At 38.2% G+C, this 26,521-nt stretch overlaps 1 protein-coding gene across 1 annotated transcript in view; it reads right to left on the reverse strand.

Moving 5' to 3' along the window:
• The window catches only part of FOXK2 (forkhead box K2), a 53,068-nt gene that overhangs the window by 24,556 nt on the left and 1,991 nt on the right, over positions 1-26,521 (reverse strand). The window contains exons 2-3 of the mRNA XM_088133507.1: positions 6,178-6,372; positions 921-1,068 (exon numbers count right to left, since the gene is read on the reverse strand). Coding sequence (XP_087989633.1) covers positions 921-1,068; positions 6,178-6,372 — 343 coding nt within the window. The remainder of the gene's footprint in view (positions 1-920; positions 1,069-6,177; positions 6,373-26,521) is intronic.

Raw genomic sequence — 26,521 nt, forward strand, 5'->3', positions numbered from 1 at the left:
TTTTCTTTAACAAATCCAAACAAGCTCACAACAGATTCCAACACCAAAGCTTTCTCTTTATTTATTTATTTATTAAATTTATATGCTGCCCATCTCCCCCAGAGGGTGACTCTGTTTACAGGTAGTCCTTGACTTAAGACCACAATTGGAACCGGAACTTCCGTCGCTAAGCAACGTGGTCGTTAAGTGAGTCGCACCTGATTTTATGACCTTTTTTGCCATGGCTGTTAAGTGAATCATGTGGTCGTTAACCAAATCCAGCTTCCCCCATTGACTTTGCTTGTCAAAAGCCCCCTGGGAAGGTCGCAAATGGCAATCACATGATCCCGGGATGCTGCAACTGTCATAAATACATGCCAGTTGCCAAGCAGCCAAATTTTGATCATGTGACCGCGGGGATATTGGAACAGTCGTAAGTGTGAGGACTGGTGGTAAGTCACTCTTTTCAGTGCTGTCATAACTTTGGTTGTTAAATGAATGATCGTAAGTCGAAGACTACCTGTAATATAGTATTAAAACTCCAAAATTGTCAAGTATTACAGATTTTCAGAATTTTCACTTCAGCTCCTAGGGAAAAGTTGGGATATAAATCTAGCACACACACACACACACCGAATAAATATATGATTAAAAACTGTTAGGTTTGAACATGCTTTTCCCAATTTTGAATAATGTGATAAAATGTTTGCTTTTCCATTAGAAGATGGCTTTTTTCTTAGCATTCTACACTGCCCAAATTTCAGGTATCCATCTTATAAGGTCTGTGTGAATATCTTAGGGTCCACTTTATTTTTCAGTCTGAATTGCTAAAATACACATAGGTATTATTTTCTATGTTTAATTTTTAAAGCAATATTTTCTATTAACATTACACTATACTCAATAACTTATTTTACAAATGGATTCCAATCAAAACTTACCTTTGGGCTATCTCCACCAGATGCTTCTTTATCATTTTCTGACTGTGAATTGTCAGCCATAAGATGTAAGTCAGACGGTATTACACGACCCATTTTGTACCCTGAAGAGCCTGCACCACGAGGACTAGATGGGCAGGAATTTGCAGCACTATAAAACAGAGTAAGAAAAGAGTTGTCTATTTCATTACAGATTATATATCACTGTATCCAGTAACATCCATCAGCTAAACATAATTTCCTGAGCAGACATTCTACAGTTGTCTGGGTTAGCACTGAAATTAGTAGAGAATGGCAATTAAAAAGACACAGATTTTTCTTTTGTAATACCATCATAATCTGGATATATTCCAACCTTTGCAAAAGTTGCCTGTATTCTAAATACAATCCCTTGAGAGATTTAAAAAAAAAGTTCAGTTCTAGATTTTCTCAGTGACAGACAAGGTTGAACAAATCTATTTGCCATTACTATAAAGCACTACCCTCATGGTAAATATCCACTCTTCCTCTTACAACTATTAGCTTACTGCATTGTTTGGAGGAATCAGATCATCATAACAATTATCCCAGAATAAATGTTATTAAAAAGTATGATGATCTGAAATCTAAAGACTTGCTATTAATAAAATACATAAATTATTATAAACATACCAAATGATAATAAGTTTTAAGGAGGGCTACCATATCTGGGTTCCAAAAATCTGGGCAACCATTTTCAATGAATTAGAACTTGTGGTACAGGTAGTCCTCTACTTATGACAGCAATTGGGACCAGAATTTCTGCCGCTAAGTGATGCAGTTGTAAAGTACAACCACACTGCTTATCGATGGCAATCTCTGCAGTTCCAGCTGCCATTATTAACTGAATCCAACAGTCATTAGTGAGGCAACTTCCTCCAGCTTCCCACAACTAAAGTTGGTGGGGAAGCCAGCAGAAGTTGCAAGTCCCAGGCCCTCAGGCAAGTAAGTGGGGGAGGGAGTGAATGGGTGAGTGGAGGTGTGGGAGAGGGTAAAACAGGATGCATGAGAAGCAGTGTGGAGAGGGTGTGCAAGAGTCTGAGAGAGCGCGAGAGATGCAGCGTGGGTCTGTGAGGGTGTGTGAGTGGTGCCGCACAGGTTGCAGAGGATGCGGAGGGGTGTGCAAGAGGCACCATGTGGGTCAGGGTGGGCATATGAGAGGTGCTGCGCAGGTCAGGGAGGGTGCACAGTGACGCATGAGAGGTGCCATGTGGGGTGGGGAGGTTCAAGGACGGTGTGTAGAGGTGCGTGAGAGGTGCCATGCAGGTCAGGGAGGATGTGCAAGGGGCACCACGCAGGTCAGTGAGGGTGCGCAAGGCACCGCACGGGTCAGGGTGGGCTGCGTGGGGGTGCGGCTCAGGTTAAGAAAGGTATGCAAGTGGCCAGGGTGGTGCGAGTGCATACGGGCTGGGGGAGGGTGCGCAGGTGGGGGAGACTTACCCAGCAACTTGAGATCTTCCCTGCCTTTGACTTTCTGGGGAAGCTGGCATGGAAAGTTGGAAATGGCAATCATGTAATCGTGGGGCGCCTGGAAACCAGTTGTAAATGCAGATGGGTTGCCAAGCACACAGATCGTGATCACATGACCACAGGGGTGCTGGGACAGCCGGAACTCCAAGGACCAGTCGTAACCACCATTCATTCAGTGCTGTCATAACTCTGAACAGTCGCCGAACGAATGGCTGCAAGTCAAGGACTACCTGTTTCTCTTTGCTTCTGTCTTAGTGATCATCTGGATTTTTGCAGTCCAGATATGGTAGCCCTAATTTTAAAAGAAAGATATGCAGATGAAATTAATCAATAGAATGAATAGGCCTGAACATGGAAGAATATTCAGTTCAGATTGACCTTAATAGATTTAAATTAAAATTTCAGTAAAGCACAATGACTACATTTGCATATAACACTTAGCAGGGTTTATTATAGCCATGATTTGTTGAATAAGAACTTTCAAATGAGCAAAATAATCATGGATGGGCTTTTCAGTCAATTCCTCTTTTTCTCCTTTCTCCATTTCTAATGACATTATCCAAACAGTATCCTCAAAGGCCTACGAACTGTAAAGGATGACTCTGTCTGTGTATCTCTGACAATTTATTGTTTAACTGCAAGATTTCAGGATGGGCTGTTCTGATTTTCTACATAGCATACATTCTTAATTCTGCTTTTCTGAGCATCAGTAATTTTCCTGCAATGAAATTGATACTTTATTGTGCTTTATGGAGACAGTTATGTATTTTGGCATGTAGAGATCAGATCCTTATATCTGCCTTGTGATCAGGGAGAGGATATACAAATAAGAGTGTTGTCAAATATAATGAAAATTCTAGGAAATGAAACAGAAAGTACAGTTTAAAGTGGGTGAGAGATATAATAAAAAGTACCGTATTTTTCCGACAATAAGACGCCCCCATGTACAAGACGACCCCCACTTTTCCAGCCCAAAATTAAAAAATCAATATTTTAAAGATAGTGCAGAGCAGAACACATTTTTATTTAGTAATTAGTTAACATTGACCTGATACACTCGGTGGGAGGAGGTCCAAACCGTCTCTCTGCAGCTCTATTTCCAGGCTCTTTTGCTTAACTGATTACATTCAAGCACGAGTGAAACTGCAGATAGCTTGTCTCTGCAATCAGCCTTCCTCTAATTGGTTTGTTCAGCATTAGCTGACGTCAGTTACATCAGGCTCATGATTGGAGGAAGTCTGTTTGGGAGACAAGCTATTTCACTCGTGATTGGAGGCTAGCAATAAGAGGAAGCCTCTCTGCAGAAACAAAGTATGGGCAGTTTGGAACCATGCGATTCTCGACTGACTTCCTTGAATAAGACGCCCTTCAGTTTTTAGGGTAAGGATTTTAGAAAAAAGTATCGTCTTATAGTCGGAAAAATACGGTAATTTTAAAGCAAGTCTACAGCTTTAAACTGTGGCTTACTGCCAAATCCACAACTAGAGGAAACACTCTTGTTTGGTACATTATGTGAACAAACAGAATATAATTGGAATGTTATATCAAGGCAGTTATCACATTGGTCATTACTGTTGCTAACAGAGTTATGATTCCCCAAAGATTTTTATCATTTTTAATCAATTTGTTTTGAAGAATTTGAATTAAATAATAGGTGATTTATTAATAGAAAATCCTAAAGTAATTTTATTATAATATCCCAGAAATGTTTTTGAAATTTATCACAAATAACTTAGCTGAAGAAATCTTTCTGCGTTCTAGATTAATTAAACAGAGATAACATTCCTGCTGTTTCAGAACGGTGCTTGAAAATATGGCCCAGAGTGCTTTGGTAGATGAGTGTCCATATAAATATGCTTAATAAAATGAATGAAAATAAAGTATTTTTGATAACACACTTCACTGAATTATTAAAATGTAAATAATGTTTTAAGAGAACTGGATTCTGCTTGTTGCATTTTGGAATGACACATTTTAAGCTGCTGTAAAATATTTTTTAAGATTATGAGTTCCACTAAAAAGTTAATACTTTTGGATTTTTATTTTCTTGAGAACAGTTTTAGGTATGTTATGCTTATATATGAATAGTATAAATACATAAATTTAATTTTATACACACAGATGTTCAATAGGAAAAAAACAGCATTTCTGAGTCCTTTGTTATCTTGTTCATATATGAGCACAGGTAAACATAAAGATCTATTCACTTCCCCCATAAGAAAGATGAATATGTTCACAATTACCTCTCCTGGGGCATGTTGTTTATGTTTTATTCAGACTGAAAATCACATTTTTGATCTTACATGAAATAATGTTTCTTTCTGATACCAAGAATCACTAAGGATACTCTCAGAACTTCTGTCATATGTTTTAATTAAATTAAGTAGCGTTTCATCACATAATATACTGTTCTGGTTCACGTGTTATAGTAAGGTGTTGTGCAGGATACTTGACTAACAACACATGTTGCAACCCCTTGCCTCATATTGCCACATGGAGAAGACAATTTTCAGCAGTGGCATTTCAAGGATTATATTAGGAATGATAAATAATAAAATATTTGCACAGAATGATACAAAAATACTTTTCGTTCTTAGTTAAAGCATTCCTAAAATATTTTTGAGACAATTATTTTACTGTTTTAATTCTATAGTTTTAGTATACATATCTATGTACATAAGGCAGTCCCGTTATCATTTATTTATATCAAGGAAGGTTAGTTTAAGGTTAGTTTAAGCAAAAGGTTAGTTTAAACAAAATTCACACACTTTTCATAAAGCATCCTGCTGCACACAAACATATGATTCCAAACACTATTTTCACACTTCATGCTAAATTATGAGTCCATTTTGAGAAATCAAAAGACCATAAAAAGAACTGAATCTGCTTGACAGGAAATTACCTTTCTGCCCTCAATGTTATTTCTCTCAGTTGTACTTCAATATGAGAAGTGAGGCTGGCTGGGACTTAAGCATGTGCCCCTACATAGAACTGTCTACTCAGAAGCCACAGCTAGTCCAAAATGCAGCAGCCTTACTATGCCCATGTAACACTCTGCTTCGTGAACTGCACAGGTTACCAGTAAAACTCCAGGTGCAATTCAAGGTGCTGGTTATTACCTATAAAGCTCTGCATAAACTAAGATCTAGTTATTTGGAGAACATTTGTCTCTTATAGTTATCTGCCTGCCCTGTATGATCAGACAGAATGGTTTACATCAGGTTCTATCGATTAAACAATGACATTTAGCAGGTTAGGGTGCCTAGTGGGTCCTTCTAGTTTGGGAAAATGTGGGACATTTTTTTTTGTTTCTTCGGGGCAATTTTTAATACAATGTTGTTTCTTCTCTTTTAACTTTGTGAAGCCACCCAGAGTTGTTTTTTGAGTTGGGCAGCCTCACAATTAGATGAATACATAACAAATAAGTAATAATACATAATATATAAGTAATATTATTAAAAGTGCCCATACATATACATTTATTTCTCTTCAAATAAGCCCCCACATATGCACAACCCCTTTATTCATAAATAGGATAAGCCCACACTGAAATCAATGAGACTGTCAGTTTCATCTTGAATTTAACCAACAATGTTTGCTGGCATTTCATTTAATGCCACATAAACATGATTAAGTGGCCACAGAGAACAAGCAAAAATAATATACTCCAAGGATAAGGTAAATGTGATTGCAGAAATTAAAATTACAAATTAGTATTACATTTTTGTAGTTCTATGGTAAACCTATATACAGCAACATAGTATCAAAATACCTGATGGTTCCTGTGGGAGAAGGAAGAGGGCTGATCAAGTGAGCCATGTTGTCTGGAATGTTTATTGTTAGGGGAGAAATCTGGGGTTGTACAGGTTTCACTGGGGACTGTGGGGACTCCTGTTTTTCTCTCTTTTCATTGGATAAAGCTGTAAATGTTATCTTGATGTTTGTGCTGGGAAACCTGAATGTACATCTGAAAAGTAAACACAAAAGACATTAACTGAAATAAAAGTGGGGGGGGGTTGCATAATTTCAACAGCATTCATACTAATAAGAAAATTATGTGCAATTGTTATTAGGCTACATAACATATTTGTAGTAAAAATAACATTTGTAAATACAATCACATTCATTTAGAAATTTGCTCTTTTGTAGATTTTGCTTCTGATCTTTTTATATCAAAACTGCAATCAATAATCATTTAATAATTTTTGAAGTGGCAGTTAAGACCAGCATGTTCAATAATGATTCAAGCTCTTAAGTCAGGAAACTATGAGGCTAATGCCTTAATAGGCTTATCCTCAATGATTAGTAATGTTGTACAATGTTTCACAAAAAGGTCAAGGGCTTCAGAACAGGACTGGGACAATATGGAACATCTTTGCAGACTGCATTCATCCATCCTCCCTATCTGGATTTGTGTTTGAGAAAAACGTAAGTACATGAAGGGAAGTTTTTTGCAAGCCCAATTTGTGCCACTGTAAATATTAATAATAGTCACATACTGACATGTTGACATATAGGTCGTTCTAAACATGTCTAAGAATTTCTCCAAAGCATAGTACAGTGGGGCAAAAAAGTATTTAGTCAGCCACCAATTGTGCAAGTTCTCCCACTTAAAAAGATGAGAGAGGCCTGTAATTTTCATCATAGGCATAACTCAACTATGAGAGACAAAATGAGAAAAAAAATACAGAAAATCACATTGTCTGATTTTTAAAGAATTTATTTGCAAATCATGGTGGAAAATAAGTATTTGGTCACCTACAAACAAGCAAGATGTCTGGCTCTCACAGACCTGTAACTACTTCTTTAAGAGGCTCCTCTGTCCTCCACTCGTTACCTGTAGTAATGGCACCTGTTTGACCTGTTATCATAAAAGACACCTGTCCACAACCTCAAACAGTCACACTCCAAACTCCACTATGGCCAAGACCAAAGAGCTGTCGAAGGACACCAGAAACAAAATTGTAGACCTGCACCAGGCTGGGAAGACTGAATCTGCAATAGGCAAGCAGCTTGGTGTGAAGAAATCAACTGTGGGAGCAATCATTAGAAAATGGAAGACATACAAGACCACTGATAATCTCCCTCGATCTGGGGCTCCATGCAAGATCTCACCCCGTGGGGTCAAAATGATCACAAGAATGGTGAGCAAAAATCCCAGAACCACACGGGGGGACCTAGTGAATGACCTGCAGAGAGCTGGGACCAAAGTAACAAAGGCTACCATCAGTAACACACTACGCCGCCAGGGACTCAAATCCTGCAGTGCCAGACGTGTCCCCCTGCTTAAGCCAGTACATGTCCGGGCCCGTCTGAAGTTTGCTAGAGAGCATTTGGATGATCCAGAAGAGGATTGGGAGAATGTCATATGGTCAGATGAAACCAAAGTAGAACGTTTTGGTCTAAACCCAACTCGTCGTGTTTGGAGGAGAGAGAATGCTAAGTTGCATCCAAAGAACACCATACCTACTGTGAAGCATGGGGGTGGAAACATCATGCTTTGGGGCTGTTTTTCTGCAAAGAGACCAGGGCGACTGATCCGTGTAAAGGAAAGAATGAATGGGGCCATGTATTGTGAGATTTTGAGTGAACACCTCCTTCCATCAGCAAGGGCATTGAAGATGAAACATGGCTGGGTCTTTCAGCATGACAATGATCCCAAACACACCGCCCGGGCAACAAAGGAGTGGCTTCGTAAGAAGCATTTCAAGGTCCTGGAGTGGCCTAGCCAGTCTCCAGATCTCAACCCCATGGAAAACCTTTGGAGGGAGTTGAAAGTCCGTGTTGCCCAGCGACAGCCCCAAAACATCACTGCTCTGGAGGAGATCTGCATGAAGGAATGGACCAAAATACCAGCAACAGTGTGTGAAAACCTTGTGAAGACTTACAGAAAACGTTTGACCTCTGTCATTGCCAACAAAGGATATATAACAAAGTATTGAGATGAACTTTTGATATTGACCAAATACTTATTTTCCACCATGATTTGCAAATAAATTCTTTAAAAATCAGACAATGTGATTTTCTGGATTTTTTTCCCCATTTTGTCTCTCATAGTTGAGGTATACCTATGATGAAAATTACAGGTCTCTCTCATCTTTTTAAGTGGGAGAACTTGCACAATTGGTGGCTAACTAAATACTTTTTTGCCCCACTGTATGAAGCTAAGAAAAAATACAGAAAAAGGTCAATCGTTGCAATCCTAAGGGAATCCTCTCTTTGACCAAGGCTAAAATATCTGGTTTTGCTTACTTTCTTTTTTTTATACTGAGGCCAAAAAAGTTTACAAACAAATCCTATTTACACAGAAAAATTATCTCTCATAGTATTAGAACTTTGGGTCATACAATGATATTGAAAAGGCTCAGCATAGTCTGAAATAAATTCATTATGTTTAAAATGCGTAACTTACTTGAGGAATTCATTAGCAGAAAATATGATAGCCACTGCTTTGACAGATATTAAATTTCACCTCTACATCAGTTTGGCATAGTGTATCCTTAAACTAATTTGCTTTCCCACATTTCTTTTACAAAAGAAATTAATTACAGTTATCTGTGGCCAACAGCACTATTAACCCACCATGTTAACCCACCATGTGGGTTAAAAGTACTTCACTCACAAGTATAAATTCCACCATCCTTTACAGCATTAAACCACATAAAATTTAAACCTCCAGACTAACAGAAAAAAAGGTCTCTAAAGAAACTAAATACACTGCATCTTTGCAGACCAAAAAGAACACTGCAAAAAAAATTGCCTGCAGGCAGCAGTTACTGTAGAAACCAAGCTCTTCATCATTTTCTCCAAGCTGAAGACACAAAAGAGTTGGAAAGCAGGGATCGATGGGAAGCAGCTTATAAAGCTCCTTGTCACATCAGCTGCAGGAAAACCAGACATTAATTCATTAAACCTACCATGTAATGCTTCTGGAATTTGAGGCTCCCCTCGTGTACAAATACAAAAGAAACTCTGCCTATGGAAACACTACACTTGAAGTATTTGGTGGTTCTCAACACCAAGACTAAATACAAGCTTGTTGTGTGGTCTTTAAATTTTATTTTCAACCTAAAATCATGAACAAATATCATTTGATAGGAAGAAGACAGCATGCCTACACTTGCTTCAGATTTCAAATAGCTGTTTCAACAACTTATACAAGTTACCCAAATCATTTCTCATAACCCTAACCCAACTTTGTTCACTTTGTTATTCTTACTATTAATTTTAATACAAAAAATGATAGATGTTGTTTTCTTTTGTTTTTCCCTTTACAGAATCTGTATGACTTCTAAATAAACTGGCAAGTATTATAGGGTGGAAAAAAGGAAAGGAACAAAAAGCTATATTCAGATGAAGGGGAGGCAATTTGGTTCACATTCAGGTCTGATAGCTGTCAGGTAATAATCTTCAGGGAACTGGCATGATGCAAAGTTAGATACCTTGCCTTGAGAAGTGTCTTCCTTTACAAGAATGCCTGTAGACTTTGCATATACTCCATATGTATTATAACAAAGTAAAGTAAAGAAGATATCAGCCTGCAGCTTATTTGGAAGAATGAAGCATCCAAAAGGGCAAGACAGGATATGGAGAGGGCAATCTCATCAGTTTGCTTTCTGGTAAATGATTGCTGTAAATGGCCATTCTCAACACATCTATGGATAGGCAAGGTAATACAATGATGGGCATTTTGTAAAAACACTCACAGCATGAATTCAGAACTCCAGATGTGCCCACCAGCCCATGGTCTAAACGTGTTAACAACCTTTCCTTGTCAGGCATGAGAAATACACTTGCATTTAGGCCAGTGATTGCACCAATCACATTTCAAGCAGCCAACTATAAATGTCTTCTAAATACTAATATAATCATTTCCATTAACTAAACAGAATCCAAACAGGTGTTTTTAAAACATGCAAGATGCACTGCATTTTCATCTGGAAACAAATCTCAGCCCATACATGTTATCTGTTATCTAGGTCACTGAAAAATTTGCTGAAGCCAACACTTCAAGGCCAATTGTCAGTGTTCACGGAGCCTCCTGAAATACTTCTTGGCTTGCTCTTCAAAGTCTTCTGTGACATTATCTGGCCACTTGGCCACTGCTGCAACTTTTGGCTGGGTCTGTAAAAGCTATAGGGGGGCTGCTTCCTTCTGCTCCAACCTTTTTCCTCTTCCCCAGTTTACACTTCCTGAGATTTTCTGGACTGTAGTTTGCCATCTTGCTTCCTTCTGCATCATGGTTCCCATTATACTCATGCACAACATGCTTCACCATCAAGACTTCTAGGCTTGCTCTTCCTCCCCCTACTGCTGTTGCTTTGAGGAAGCCACTTCCCCAGGTGTCCCCTTACAACTCTTATGGCCCATGACTACACACAGTCACCACCTTTCCTCTCTCCTTCAGGAGCAGCAATTTTGGGAGGAGGGGTTTTGAGTCCAACCTGCTGGCATTGCTGGGCTGCTTTTGTGCTCCAGGGGAGGAAAGATGCTGTTGCTTCTGAAGCCTTTTCTTCTTGATGCCGCTATCTCTACTAGCTTTTCCTCTGTCCTGGAGCTCTTTCACACATTAGGGAGTGGGAGACCCACTCTCACACCGTATCCATGTTCCTCTTTTCTGCCAAATTACCAAGGGAAAAAATACCTCCTACTGAAGCAGTCCTGCCCCTCTTAAAGAAAAAAAAACATTTTCCAAAGCAGATGGGACTCTTAGTTGGTTACAGTTGGCGGAAGGACACAGGTATACTAATTGTGCTGTACTCATTCTCTCAAACAGATATATAAACATTTTGCATTGGATCCAGACTAAGTTATCTACACTCACTTCCTACTGAAATTGCCATGGCCAACTTTTCCTATTATTTTCACTCACTGGAACTGCTATGTTGCCTAAAGGTTACCATTTAGGTAACATTATTTACTATAAATTATTTTTAAAATCCCCAGTACATTGATTTATTTTATAGCCATCTGAATGATACAAATAGCTGCAGAACTGCTTACAAATAGTGTCTTATGGCATCTTAAAAGGCAACAAATATACCACTGCATGAAGTTTAATGGACTTCTCCATCTACTTCATCAGCTACATAGAGAGATTTTTTGTTGTTAGTTTTTAAATTGCCACAAATTCTTTGTTTTGTTGCTACAAACTAACATAACTATCATCCTAGAAGCTGTTCATACAATAATGTAAACCTAAGAGGTATGTAAAGTTTTAGTTCCACATTCTTCTAGACAAGCCCAATCATGATATTGTTCAACAAATTCAATGTATCACTTAAACTTAATGACCCATGAAGCAGTGTGTGGATCATTCTTTGTATTAACTATGAAGGGTTTGGTTAACTATTTAAAGCATCTGTTCTTTGATCTCTACAGTGTATCATTTCAGCTATATATTTCCTACAATCAATGCTGAATCATATTTCTTCAAACATACTACTGCAGTTTTTTTGACATACTTAGAATTTGCCAGTGGTTAATGTTCAACAAGCACAGCAGATCCATCACTAGTTTTCAGAAACCTTTCAAGACCTATTTTAATGGCTTGGTTAACATAGCATATTAATTCATATAAGCCTCTATACTTCCCATTTGGTTTCAAGATTGAGATTGAGATCTGGTATGGTGGTCTCTGAAACTGAGAAAAATAACAGGAAACTCACACACACCTTTACCTAGTTTGCACTGAAGGGATCCTGCAAAAAATCCTAGGCAATTTAACATTCCAAATAGGCTTTTGTACAGGCCCAGAACTTATATATGGGGATTCACAGATGAATACTAAAAAAGCTAATTTACAAATAACTAATTCTTCATGATCTTTGTGATTAATAGACTACCACACCCAAGGACAGATAACAGTTCAGATAGCATTCAAGATAAAAGCAACTAAGATGGACAGATTGACAGAGACAAGGGAGCAAAAAAGGAGAATACAGTGGTACCTCAGGTCACGAACACTTCTGTTCACAACCAATTCGGGTCATGAACAGCACCGTTCACAAAATTTTGCTTCCGTTCGCAAACGCCGGATTGGGTGACGAACAGGATCCGCGGCCATTTTCCCTGCCATGACATGTGGTCGTGGCTTCCTGTAGGGAGGGGGACTCTCTCTCCAAGCAATAACCGCCTCCCCACCTGCCTTCCTGTCCTCCACGCCAGAAGTCGCCTCGAGCAAGGTTAGCGTTCTCTCTCTTCATACTGTACTTTGTGTCATATTTTTGTGGTTTAAAAAAAAATACATATGGTTCAGAACGGATTAACCGTAATTACATTGAACCTTATGGGAAAATTTGATTCGGGTCGCAACCAAAATCGGTTGGCGACCAAATTCGTAGGGGTCAGAACGGATTAACCGTATTTACATTGAACCATATGGGAAAATTTGATTCGGGTCGCGACCAATTCAGGTCGCGACCAGAGTCGCAGAACAAATTAAGTTCATGACCCGAGGTACCACTGTACTAGCTTACCTGTGACCTACAACAATAAAAGGCAAGATACTCACTGCATAAACAAGAAAAAAGTGACTCCTAGAAGTGAGGCAGCACCTTTGCAATCTTGGCCAGGTGCTGCAGACCTTTCCAGAAACCATAGATGAATACCAGATGACTTGTAGAGATGTAGAAAATGGTGATGTTCACTAGGTTCATTGTGAGCTAGTGAGGCCAATGTTCTTGGGATGATAAGAAAGGGCAGCTCCACACCTAGGTAAGAGAGGCTGAGTGGGATCTACAATCTATCTGTACTAAGGTGCTATCATAGCCAAGCCAGTATCTGTTCTTTCCCACCTGCCCCCAGTTTTCCTTGCTACCAGTGGACACTGCCCAGAGTCTACTCCAGGACACAGGCAATGACAACCTTGCTCCCCTATCCTACCAGCACCCTTCAGGCAGAGGGGAGGCCCTGCATAGGGGAGCAGTGACAGACTCTCTGAGGCCATGGCAGGGCAACAGCCCAGGCCTGGCTATGGTATGAGCAAGGAAAGGTGCCTCCCCTTGGGGATTCAGCATTTCTGCATTACAATGGGGTTCCCAGGGTCTCTTCCACAGAACCAATAGCTTTGTTCCTAGACACTCTCCAGACAACAGTCATTACTACATGCCTAGCTCCAATGTCAACAGTGAGCAAATCATCACTGCGCAACTATCATCATGGTGTAAGTGACCAAAAAATAGTTGTTTCACATAAACGTTTTTATTTAGTAATTTTATGTTCAGTAGCATAATATGATAGTCTTTCTTGTCTTTGTATGTTGGACTCCCTAGAGACTTTTGTATCAATGTACAAAAAGGCTTCAATATAACAGCCACTGGGCTAATGAACCAGACTTCATATTGCAGTCATGACAATTTGGCTTACATTCTGCATATACGATGCAGGTCACTACATTAGAGAAACAATGGTTGACTATGAATTCTGTGCTCATGACAGTCATGTCCAGATGGTAAAGTATGCCTTCATATAGAGAGGAAACTCTGCCAGACCAGAAAACAGACAAGTTGTTCCTGAGATAGGCGAAGAATGGTACTGAACCAAGCTAGATGTGCTCACTGTTAAGCCACCAGGACTAGAGGTTCAATCCTGGAGGGCTCTGGATAGCTATTTATCAGGGTAACCATCACCATTTAAGCAATGTAATGTTTTCTTAAAGAGAGACAAGGAAGAGATACAAATTGTAACTGTAGACTAAATCTTGGTACAGTCACATGACTCACACTGAGCATGCAATCAAAACCAAAGTTTAACCAAAGGATTTGGATTATTTATCTCACTATTTACCCCACCATACACTAGGCAGTTTCACAAAAATACAAATGTTAAAACAACCACAATCCAACAAAACTCAAAAACATAAAGCACACAAACCCCCAAAAACAATCCAAACTCACAGTCCCCAAAAAGACAAGCAATACACCTCCAGAAGAGCTCTACCTTCAGCTACTTCCAGAAGGCAAATAACGCTGGGGCTAGTCTAACTTCCAATAGGAGGCTATTCCAGAAAGCCAGAGCTGCTACAGAAAAGCAGTGCTTCTGTGTCATGGCCCTCCACATCTCCTGAAAGTGGTAACCACTAGTTGTTTTTCCTGGTGAGATTAAATAAGTTCAGGCCAATTCAGGTGAAAGTGGTTCTGAAGACAGTTTAATGCCAAGCCACAAAGATGTTATAGGTTAATACTGGCACTTTAAATTACCCCAAGAAACCTACTAGAAGCTAATGCTTCCGGATGGGGACCTGCACCAGTGGAAGTGGCTTGTGGGGTAATTGATTTTACTCCCCCATCATCTTGAATGTTTTTAGTTTTTTATGTATAGGATTTATTTTTATAGCCTGACTTTTTAATTAATTAATTAATTTTAATTAATTAAGGTGGGTATTTATCCTTTAACTGTGGGTTTTATTTTAATTGTGAGCTGCCCAGAGTCACCTGCTGGGGGAGATGGATGCCATACAAATTTAATAAATAAATAAATAATGCAGGGCTCATTACAAGTGCAATGAGCTCTGATTGATGAATGCTGGGTAATACGTGGGCTGCCACATTTTGGGCCAAATAAAGTTTCCAAGTGGTCTTTAAAAGCAGCCCCATGTAGAATATGTGGCAGTATTCTCATGAAATTATGACAAAGGCATGAATAGTAAGGACCTCATATCCCAAGTAGGGCTCCAACTGATGCACCAGCCAAAGCTGAGTATAATCCCATCCCCAGCCACGCCCTCCATCTGCTATTCAAATAGGAGCTACATGTCCAGGAGTACTACCAACTCTGATAAGAGTTCACGTCATATTTTTAATTTAGAGGCCTCTGCAGTTAGACCCAGAGAAAACCTCTCAAGGAGGGTATGTACCATAGCCTCCTTCAAGGCTGTTAGCAACACTTCTCCCTGCAAGGAGGCACTGACAATCTCCCAGATCCAGAGAATAACACATATCCCTGGCTATACAAAGAAGATATGTGGAAAAGCATCCAGGTCACAAGTAGCAGAGAAGATCCTAGAGTCCACTCTATCTACTTCCTTGGAGGTTACAGGCCAAAAATAATTCCAGATAATCTAGCAAGACACTGGCATAATCACCACTCTAGACCCTGCCTGAGAGGAATCAAGAGTTGAGCAAATCTGAATGACTTTATAAGTGAAATCCTGTGCTAATTGGTCACAGTGGCAATTAGCTTCTTCCCAAAAGGAAATTAGCCTCCCTGAAAAGAGCCACTGGATGAATCTTGCTGATGCAATAAGCAAAGGGAAGTATGAATATTTCACTTCCCTAATCACAAGAGTAGGTTTGAATCTATGCTAGGTCAGATTCTTTGTCCTGCTCTAGGCATTGTTTGTGTTGCTTTATCTCCCAGAGGCCGTTCAAATACCAAAGGGCAACCCAGGATTGGCCAAGAGGGAGAAGCCATTTAGGAGTGATCTGGTCAAGGGCCCAACTCACCTCCTATTGCCAGCATCAATCCTGGAATTCAACAGACTCACACTAAGCACCCACCAGAAACAATTTGGGTACATAAGGTGCCTGTGGCACACCATCCAAATGTGCCTGTGAAGGTCACAGTCAGTCATCAATTGCAGCTGGACCAAGTAATGACATGACTATAACAAAGAGGTGATGGTAAATACCCTCCATATCCAGATCATGAAACAATTGTACAGGGGCAAAAACAAGATCTAATATATGGCCACCTATGTTGTTGGGTCCAAGGTTGCCATGGAGGCCATGATCTCCTGAGCTGTCCTACACTCAGCCCACAGTTCATGGAGGTTGAAATCCGCCAATACCAATAGGTAGGAGGACTCAACTACTAGCCCTGTGATCAGGTCCAAGAGCTCCAGTAGGGATCCAGTTGGGCAAAAGGGTGGCTGAAACACCCAGAGGACCTAGCTTGTCCCTATGACCCATCCTAAAATACAAGGACACCCACAACCTTGGAAACAGTGACTCTAGTAACAGACAAGGTCTCATAATAGATCACTACCCCACCTCCTCAGCCCTGACGTCAAAACTAGTTCAGGGCCCAAGAGCCATCTGGGCAGATTTCCAAGAGGGCAATTTCCTTCCTCTTGCTCTGCCAGGTTTCAGTAATAAACACCAGATCTGCCTTTTGTCCATCACCAGATTATGAATGGACACAGCTTTGATACAGAACAGATACGGCATTTACCTCTGAGGCCAACACTCTGAGGCCAACCTCACCCCTTCCCCATGCCATCCTTGTTACTGCTGCCTCTCCAACTCCAGTGTATAGTCCCTGGCTGAGGTGGGTAATTCCCTCTGGTGCTCTGCCAACTTAGTTGCCACACCAGAGCTACCTTCACAGCCAGTCACTGGGACTCTACTCCCCATCAGTGCTCAGAGAGTAAGTCCAATAACAGTGACAAAACAGCCACCATACCTACTTACTCAGATGTTCCACCATCATTGTTGCTGCCTATCTGGCTCCATCCCACCACTCTCTGATAACAGGGGTCAACAGACTTCATCTCCAAATCAATATTTCTGCTGCCACTGCTCAACTCCTCTTCCAGTCCATCCTCTTCTGTCATCTGCCTCATCTCTCAACTATCTGCAGCCCACGTGACTTCCTCAACTAGCCTGGTGACCTTCACTTCATTAGCAGTTCTCCAATGCTTCTGGAGCTTCCAAATCCTCTCATCTATAATTCCCCTGTATCACTAACACCTACACCCAGATTAAACCATAAAATCATAAAACAAACTCATCCTTCCAACTCTCCACCATATCCCTATCCTTTAGGGTAACTAGACTTTCAACATACTAGCCGTTCTCCCTAAGGCCAACTTGGAAAAAAAAAATACAACTGGAATTAATTATGAGGACAAATTTGTCTCACATGAAGCTGTCCATAATATGTAACCGTGAATTAGATAACTCTTGCTACAAAAAAAAAATCTCACAGACCCAAATATAATCTAAAGGGAGTGTCAATATTCATACTGGTTTTGGTCTGTCCTGACAAATTAAAATTAAAGGAGAGAAATAACCTATCAAATTCAGACATTTGTTCTGAGTTATCCTATCAATCATTACATACTATACAAACTAATAGGTCAATAAATCAAACAGAGGTACAGGTAAGAAAAGTTCTTCTAGGACAACCCCATGTCGGCCAAATTACAGTAATCTAATGAGGAGATGACCATCTTCAGTCCATGCTGTTCCAGATAATATTACAACTAGTGTACCAGTTGAAGCTGGATAAAAGACCTTCTGGCTATGGCTTTCACCAGCACCTCAAGCAGGAATTCTGAGTCCAGAAGGACCGCTGGATTATAAATCTGCTTTCTCTGGAAGAGTGCAATCCCACCAAGAGTCAAAGATACAGTAGTGTAATCCTGGAATCACGAGACTTCTAAATCAACAGCCATTCAGTCCTGCTTCAGTTGACTTTGAGCCTGTTTTTTACCATTCAGATCCATTTTCTAACCTTTTCATAATTGTTTTGAATTTTGTTATTGTCTTCCAGATAACAGCTATCCCGTATGGAAATCTAACAAGCACCTTCACTTCATCCAAGTCATTAACAAATGTGTAGAAAAGACAGGCCCGAAGACTGAACTTTATGGCACCCCACTCAATACCTTACTCTGGTTTGATAAGGAACTACAGTATTAATAAGCATTCTTTGACTACATATTTCAAGCCAGGTATATATCCATTTAATTGTCATGCAGTCTAGTTTACACTTAACTACCTGGCTAATCAGAGTAACACAAACATCAAATGCTTTGCTGAAGTCAAAATGCATTACATCTACAGCGTTCTGTTCATAATAAGGCAGAGATCAAGCAAGTCTCTTACACTGGCCCTGTTGATACAAGTTTTACTAAGTCAGGGTATGGATTTAGTGTGCAGTGCAAATGGAGTGGGTCACCTGACCTAGTCAATTAGCCCTAAGTCTGTGTGGTTTTTAAACTTAGAGTTACAGTCGGCCCTTTCACTTTAATGTTTGAACATGCGGTTAATGGACTCTTCTGACTTTCATGGCAGAAACAAAGACTTGGGGGGAAAGCACAAAAATTCTCTATCTCTGTCATCATTTTTGTTTTCACACATACTCAGACCCGTATAGGACAGTAAAAATAAAGCAGGAATGGGTGGAAGAAAATAGGACACCCTACCATCACCTGATCCATCCATAGTGATCATGCCATTCTGGATTTTTTTTTTTTTTAAAGTACAGTACTCTACTCTGGAAGGGAAGAAAATTTAAAAAATAAGGAATTTCCTCTATGTCAGCTGAGAAGACTAAAAAATGGCCAAATGATAACTGATCAATTAACCTTTACTAATATGATACTGACACATGGTGACAATCAATTAGGGGAATAAGATGACTCAATCAGGAGTTCATGTAAACATAACCAACAACTAGAGAAGGAGTAGCTACATAAAGTTTGTTTTGCTCTTCCCTGCCAGATAGAACATTCAGTTCCTACCAACTTGAAAAGTGAAGAACAGCATACCTTGGCTCCATTTGCCCACTCCAGCAATTCTGGCCCCATCCAACAGCTAAAGGAACAAGAGCTATGAATTACTATTCAAGCAAATGTTCCAGCAAGAAACATCAGGCCAGCCTGATCTGAATGCCAGCATGTAAATGCCAGCATGTAAATGCCAGCATGATGCTCATCACTTTTTCTGGTCTTGAGAAACTTACTTTTAGAGGGTTTTTTAATAATATAGATCTGTACTGGTGTACATGGTTTAGGGAAGCAATTATCTAGTATTAAAACATAGTAAACAAATAAATAAATCCATATTACTGACTACACAAGAAGTCAGATCTAATTTTGTTAAACAAACATTTAAGAAAACTGAGATCCTTCTCTGAAATTCCTTTCAATTTAATAATAACCTTATTTTTAAAAAAGTAAAAAATAGTTCAACTACCCACACAGGCTACATTTAGAAAAATCAAAATAACCATTTAGAAGACAAGGCAATTTGCTTCATGACACTGAAGGTCAGGGTAATCTCACTGGAAAACAGTCTGTATAGAAATGTACTACACTACATTATAAAGATGTCAGGCAGCATCCAATCTTAACCCTGTTTTCCCAATATTAGATTACACTTGATTTTTCAAAATTACATTTCATATTCATAAGCATTTATGATAGTATCCAATGTCAAACAATAAATATATAATTTCTCCTATATGGAATTAAAAGGAAAACTCTAAAATATTTACTAAAAGGGGACAAGCTCCACAGACTCATACTGTTCCTAGTGAGAAATTTCCAGATGATTTTTGGAAGGCACACCTTAAGACAAGTTGAACAAAAGACTATTTGACATAAGTGACGCTAGCATTAAAATATAAAGTTTTTAGAAGAAATGATACTGTGGACATGCATCTTAGGGGAAAAAAAATATTTAAACTGATTCACCAGAATTGTTAAGGGTGGAAGCAAAATATGTTATTGTGAAATAAGCTATGTAGTGTCTTACGTTTATCTAAGTTTAGATATATTAGGGTTAAATAAGCATCTAAACACAGTAAGATGCCTTTGGACAATTGTTGAGCAGTAACTGCTATTTAGATGACAGCGAAACCTGCTTTGGATATACATTTTCCCCATTCTTTCCAAATGTGAGATGTCAAGTCTCAAATACCTGAAACTGAACTTTCTATCCAGTAACTGAATATAATATATTCAGACTGAGTATAATTACTTAGTAGTGGAAATTCTGTGTAGATTTTATCAATGTCAAACATGTGAATATCCATTTGAACAACGTGTTGTCATGTTTCTCTCTTCTCACCACCCTGAATCAGTTCCACAGACTTCTCTGAACCTCCAAAACAGATGTTGCAAATCTTCTTGAAAGAATCTACTAAAACCCTAAATTCTATTTGCAGTAACAGCTGGTTTTTGTTGGTCCAATTCTGATTATTTCACAACACTGCATTATCATCAGCTATATAAGCAAGCACATGATTCATCTACTTACAAAGTTGTGAACAAACTGGTTTCTGACCAATTCATTTCCAGTGTTGTAAATAAGATCAGATTTCTTTTAACACAAATCCTTTCATTCTTCTTCTTCTGCATTATTATTATGCAGAATTAACATTCTGCATAATATTAATACACTAATACTGATTATAAGATGCTTCAGAGGCTTCATTTTTTCAAGCTTAAATTTATGCAAATAAAAATAATGGCTGTAGGACAAGAGAGATGTTTCTACAAATGTGTCCATGGAGTTCACCAGGTATAATTTTGGAGGCATAGTGGGTCACTTGAGAAGTACAGACAGGTATTTGTGAGCTATATCCTGCCTGGGCCTTCCACCATCCCTCAGGATTTGAGAACCTCTACTATAATGCTATACAGCCTGATGTGGTTGTTAATTTATAGCTAGGACAGGTCATAGGAATATCTCATTTATGGATTAACTGTAGATGAGGGAACTGACCTGGCTTCTGTAAATGATAAGAGACCAGAATCAAACATGTATGTAATCTCATCCAGTTTGCTTATAAGCATCAACACAGATGAGCTGGAGGAGGCTACTAGTCAGATTTTATTATCCTACCATGTGACCCCTTAGCCAGGGTCCATGTCTTTTGAGGCCCACATCTTATGATAGATTGTAGATATAGATTAAACTGTGTGTTACCAATGAAATTGGTCAAAGCAAACTTGAAACTGGTGCTGCAGAACGTTACGATAGCAGTCCTAAGAAACTTCAGTGTACTATTTGGGATTTCACAACATCCATGGGTATATTCCAATTTGTCACTGAGCCCATATATATGACAGGGCATATCCCCAACTTAGTTCTATCCATGCATATGATAGAGATGATCTGGGTAACATAGATTAATGTCAGATACCCCTTTGGTGGGAGTTGTGCACCAGTTCTTTCTGCAGGGGTATGGTAGACATATCTACTTCCAGAGACTTATGGAATCAACTAAATTCCAGAATGATTTGGAAGACTTCCCTATATTTAGAAATGATGATCTGTCACTGCTTAGTTCAGCATTGGAATGGTCAGATGAGGAAGACCATTAAGACAATCACTCAAGTAGTTCTCTACTTTCTTATCATATGCAGGGGTACTGCACACAATGAAAACAGGCTTATGACATTTACAACAAATATGGCAAGGAATTCATTAAGACAATCAAACATATATAAAAACATTTATTTTGTTTCCTTCACTGCACCCTCAGGTAACTGTCCAGCAGAACTCTTCCACATAGTGTGGGAATTAACATCTGGCCCAATAATTGTGGTGCCTATGCCTTCATCAGCCTTCTGTGACATATCTTCTGAGCATTCTGAAGATAAAATTGTCCTACTTTATTTCAGGAAAACTAAAGTAGAATATCTAACACATCATCTATTGCACTTCTGAGAGACCAGTTTCAGGTGCACCCTGAATGCACAGGCAAGAAGTTTGTAGTTATATGGCCAACCATGCATTCTCAATTGTTGTGTATCCTGGCTGATCATAATCAGTTGAGTCAGAGTGTATGTTCATGAGTATTGGTTCAGTTGACCAGTATTATATCTTCTCCTAAAAAGGAATATAGGCACTAGCAATAGTTGTTAAATACTTATGGGCCCCGGATAGGTTTCTTTTTGCAAAGTCATGGGCTAGTTATTTAAGAATAGTTGGCATCACCCTTCAGGTAAAGATACTTCATTCTGGAAGAATGCAAACACTACAGTAGTGATGGTCCAATTCCAGAAATTATATGATGAAAAAGATTTTCTCAAGTACCCCTTAAGTCTTGAGTCAGTCTGGGTTTGGATCAAAATTATCTTGGTTGCTCAGTTGGATGATCCTTATCAGAACAGAAGGACTGCAATCACTGCCTAATCTTGCAGTGGTGTTTGATGCTATAGACTCTGATATATACCATTTTATACTGTCTCTGCTTTTCTTCAGTTGATAGCACTGAGTTACCAAAAAATATCTTTTTGTCCCCAATGATATTTAAAATTGTTATATGTTTTTGGTATTAGTCACTGAAGATGTGGGTCACGATGTTGTCAATATGCTAATGATACATAGATCTATTTATCTGTAGAATCTGAATTGTAATGCCTGTATAAATCCTATGAGTGTCTGGATGAGGACCAAAGCCTGAGAATGAATCCTGATAAGACAATAGTCCTGTGACTCCTAAAAAATACTTTATTTCTTTGATTTGGATGGAGTCAACACTCCCTCAAAAGCAACAGGTACACAGCTTGGGAGAGTTCAATGAATCATTGCCTAAGTAGCACAATGAGAAGGGATGCCAAATGCATTACAGGTAGACCTCACTTAACAACTGCCCTGTTTAGCAACCGTTTGACGTTACAACGGCACTGAAAAAGTAACATTATTACCAGTCCTCGCATTTACAACTGTCGCAGCATCCCCATGGTCACATGATCGCCATTTGGGCGCTTCACAGCTGGCTTCCAACAATCAGAGTCAATGGAGAATCCGGCAGTAAAATTACAAGTCGTGGTCATGTGATTCCTTGCTTAACAACTGCAAATGATTTCCTTAACCACCACAGTAGAAGTGAGGTCATAAGCCCATCACGGTAATATGATGTTTCATTTAACAACAGCATCACTAAGTGATGGAGTTGTCAGTCCCAATTGTAGTCATTAAGTGAGGACTACCTGCAGTTATCTTTTGGGTCATTCTTTGAGAGAAAGATAGTGCAGTCTGATGTGACCAGAATGAACATTAAATTTTAGACTGACCATTTTTTTTACCTCAACGCTGGATGATCCCATGATCATCTAAGAAGAGTATATATCATAAATAGAATAATAATTGTAGTGGCAAATGAACTTCAATAATAAGTCAATATTTACTTAAACAGATAAACAGAATTACCATGGGTGGGCAAAAAAGCAATGGGAAGGGAGCAACTTCCTGCCGGCTTCCCCACTGACTTTACCTGTGGGAAGCTGGCAGGGAGTGTCGGAAATGACGATCATGTAACAGCAGGGACGCTGCAATGGCCACAATTTTGCAAATAAAAGTGGTCTGAACATTATGGAAATTTCAATTCCACAGGAGTAATGGGCCCTGAATTTTTTACACATTCTTTGAGTTAGTGGGTTTAGGTACCTTTATTCAAAAATTATTATGGTATAATGCACCATTTGGGCTAACTTGATAGTACAAAAAGACAAACAGAAAAACACAATGAGAGTTTTAGTAATATATGGATTGCAACTTGCAAATATTTGTATCAGTCAGAAAAAGGGTATTTTCTGTCATACCATCCACTCTGTGGAATATCTTCCCTTGGAACATAGAGTTACAATTTAAGCATATATTGAAAACTAATCTCATGATAATGCTCTTATATTATTTAATAGCCAGTTATATCATTTTACTTACATTTTTCTTTTTCCAATTGTAATGTATATTTCAATGTACTTTTATACTGATGCTTTGCTCATAAGCAATATATAAGTGTATTAAATAAACAAACAAAACCAAGTTTACACTGTTAAATAAAATGATCTTCTGTAATTTATTATTTATTTACAGACATTTATACCAACCATTAACTTTAAATTCCCTGGGTATGCACAGAAAAAAACAATGTTTTAAAATAGAAAGAACAAAGTAACCATTTTAAAATGTTCTGAAAAACATTTTAAGTTAGTACTGAAAAGATCACAAAGCTGATACCAGGCAAACCTCTCTTTAAGATAGGCTCTGGATAAAAAAGAAACTGAAAGGAGGAAAGGAATCAGCACATGAAATCAAGAGTACAGAACTCTAAAGTATACAGTGAAGATTTTTTTATGGCCCACTACGTTATTAATCAATATATTTTTCCTTGCAACAATTAAAAAAAACTTGAGGAAACTGGATCCTAGTTGCCAAGGAATAAGGAACTTTTGGTCCTAATAAACACACTGCACTCTGCAGAAAAACCAAGTTTATTAAGTACATACAGTAAATCTCAACCAACAACTATTTCCTTGAAATACAGCATACTGATAGGTTTATTTTGTTGGTTTATTTTGTTGGTGTATTTTCATCAAATTATTCATCTCAAAGATTCCTCAGATTGTCTTCTGTAAAACAGGCATTTTTGCCTGAGCCTAAACTATGGCTAAAACCCAACTCTGTCTTGTACTGGATTTCTTGAGGAGGTTAATAGTGTAGCTAAGCAGACTTGCATAGCAGTTATTTTACTGTGATGCCCCTGTTAATTTCTGAGATTTCTAAGTTGTACCAACAAGCACAAAATGATTTTAAAAAGACAGGAAGACTAGTGTAAGTCATTACTGGATAGCCAGTGTCTATTTTTAAGACAACTCAATGCTTTTCTGCTTTTCCCATACTAGATATTATAAGCCCTATTCATACCTCAGTGAACTAAAAATAAACCAATATTATAACTGAAATGGAAAAAAAAAATCAACAATGCATTTTTATTTTCAAATCTCTTGATTTTGAGACTTCATCTGAATATTGTAGGAAAATAACCAAAATTGCAAATCGCAATGTTCTTAAGTAACCATACTGATTAAGCCCAGTTTGTTAATTAGGGATTTGTTAAAACGCCAAAATGTTTCCTTAAGATGAAACATCACAAGTTGAACAGCTGCAATTTGAAACTAAGTTCTCAATTTACAAAACCTGCATACTATTCTCACACCCCACTGATAACCTCATCTATAGAATTCTACAAAAACTGTGGCAGATACTAAGCTCCACATTTTCACCATTATTTAGTAGCCTGTATATTTCAAAACAAATCCTGTTACTATGTTTAATCTCTGAAAATCCAATTGCTATACCAGCATAAAGGCCTTACCTCACACTGTTAAATAAGGAAACTTGAAAACAATTAATGTGAAAAGAATAAGAAGCTTATTTAAGATAAAGCAACCATCACTGATTATAATATATTTATGTTAGTATAAATTTCATATAGTTTATGTAAATGGCATATACAAATCACCACTCTTTGTTTCACAATTTCACATGATTTTCATATGGAAAACACCCCTTTCAAAAGTGGCATAATGCTTAGCATAGTTATTTCAAGTTTTATTATCTACAGAACAAGTTTAACTCCAAGTTCTATGCTTCTGCAACAAGTTACTTTGCATTACACAGAAGATTAAAAAACATTTGGTAATGGAAAACACCATTAAAACTCACAGAACATAAATTCACATAAATGGTAAGAATCAAGGTACAGAGCATCTTTTGGGAATCTTGGGAAACTATTCTTTACTTTACAAAGAGCAGACACACACACACACACACACACACACACCAGAGAGAGGGAAACACTAATACTACTTTTGAGTTAAATCATGTTTATTTTTATTTACTGGGTCTTGCATGCTGATCCATTCCCTGTAATATAATTTGATATTTCTGCATTCTGCTTTTCTGAATAAATGAAAACCAATATGTCTTTGCACATATTTTTTCAAAACAGAATACTAATAGCATTAAAACCTATTAAACCTAAATGGAACATGGATAAACTTAGTTAAACAGGACTTTTTCAAAGTGCAAGTAAACATGACAGATGAAACCTTGGCAAAGATCTTAAGTGATTCGAATTTCACTTCAAGCCCCTAAGTAGATCTCAAATTTACCTAAGCATTCATCCTAAAATTAAACAAGATTAGGATTCTTTACTATGTATGATATTCATGGCAATGAATAATGAAAGATTTGATACTATGTTATTTGACAGCCATCAACAATTGAAACTGACTATGAGAAAAATGGCAATCCACAGAAATGGTATATTTATCTGTAGATTAATCTTTTTCTCCCAAATAATTCATCTTTAAACAGAAGATTTGTCTTAGATTCACTAGAATAGAGTTATAGAGGCAGATTAATTTTTTTCTGTTTAATATTCCTTTGGGGAGAACTGCCTTAAATTCAGAAGCATTTCTTTTGGGTAACTATTGTGGTAGCGAAATTGTAAATTTAAACCCATTCATTTGAAAATTCTATTGAAATCACAATGTTTACCTTCAAAATCAATGTTTCCAATAAGCATTAGCTTTACTTTGAACAGAACTACCTATTATAAGTTAGCAACTATGTCTTTAGCTAACAATA

The sequence above is a fragment of the Python bivittatus genome, unplaced genomic scaffold (assembly GCF_059951505.1).
Source record: "Python bivittatus isolate LINGU-HERP-01145 unplaced genomic scaffold, Pbiv_v1 ctg000080_np1212, whole genome shotgun sequence".
NCBI classification, from domain to species: domain Eukaryota; kingdom Metazoa; phylum Chordata; class Lepidosauria; order Squamata; family Pythonidae; genus Python; species Python bivittatus.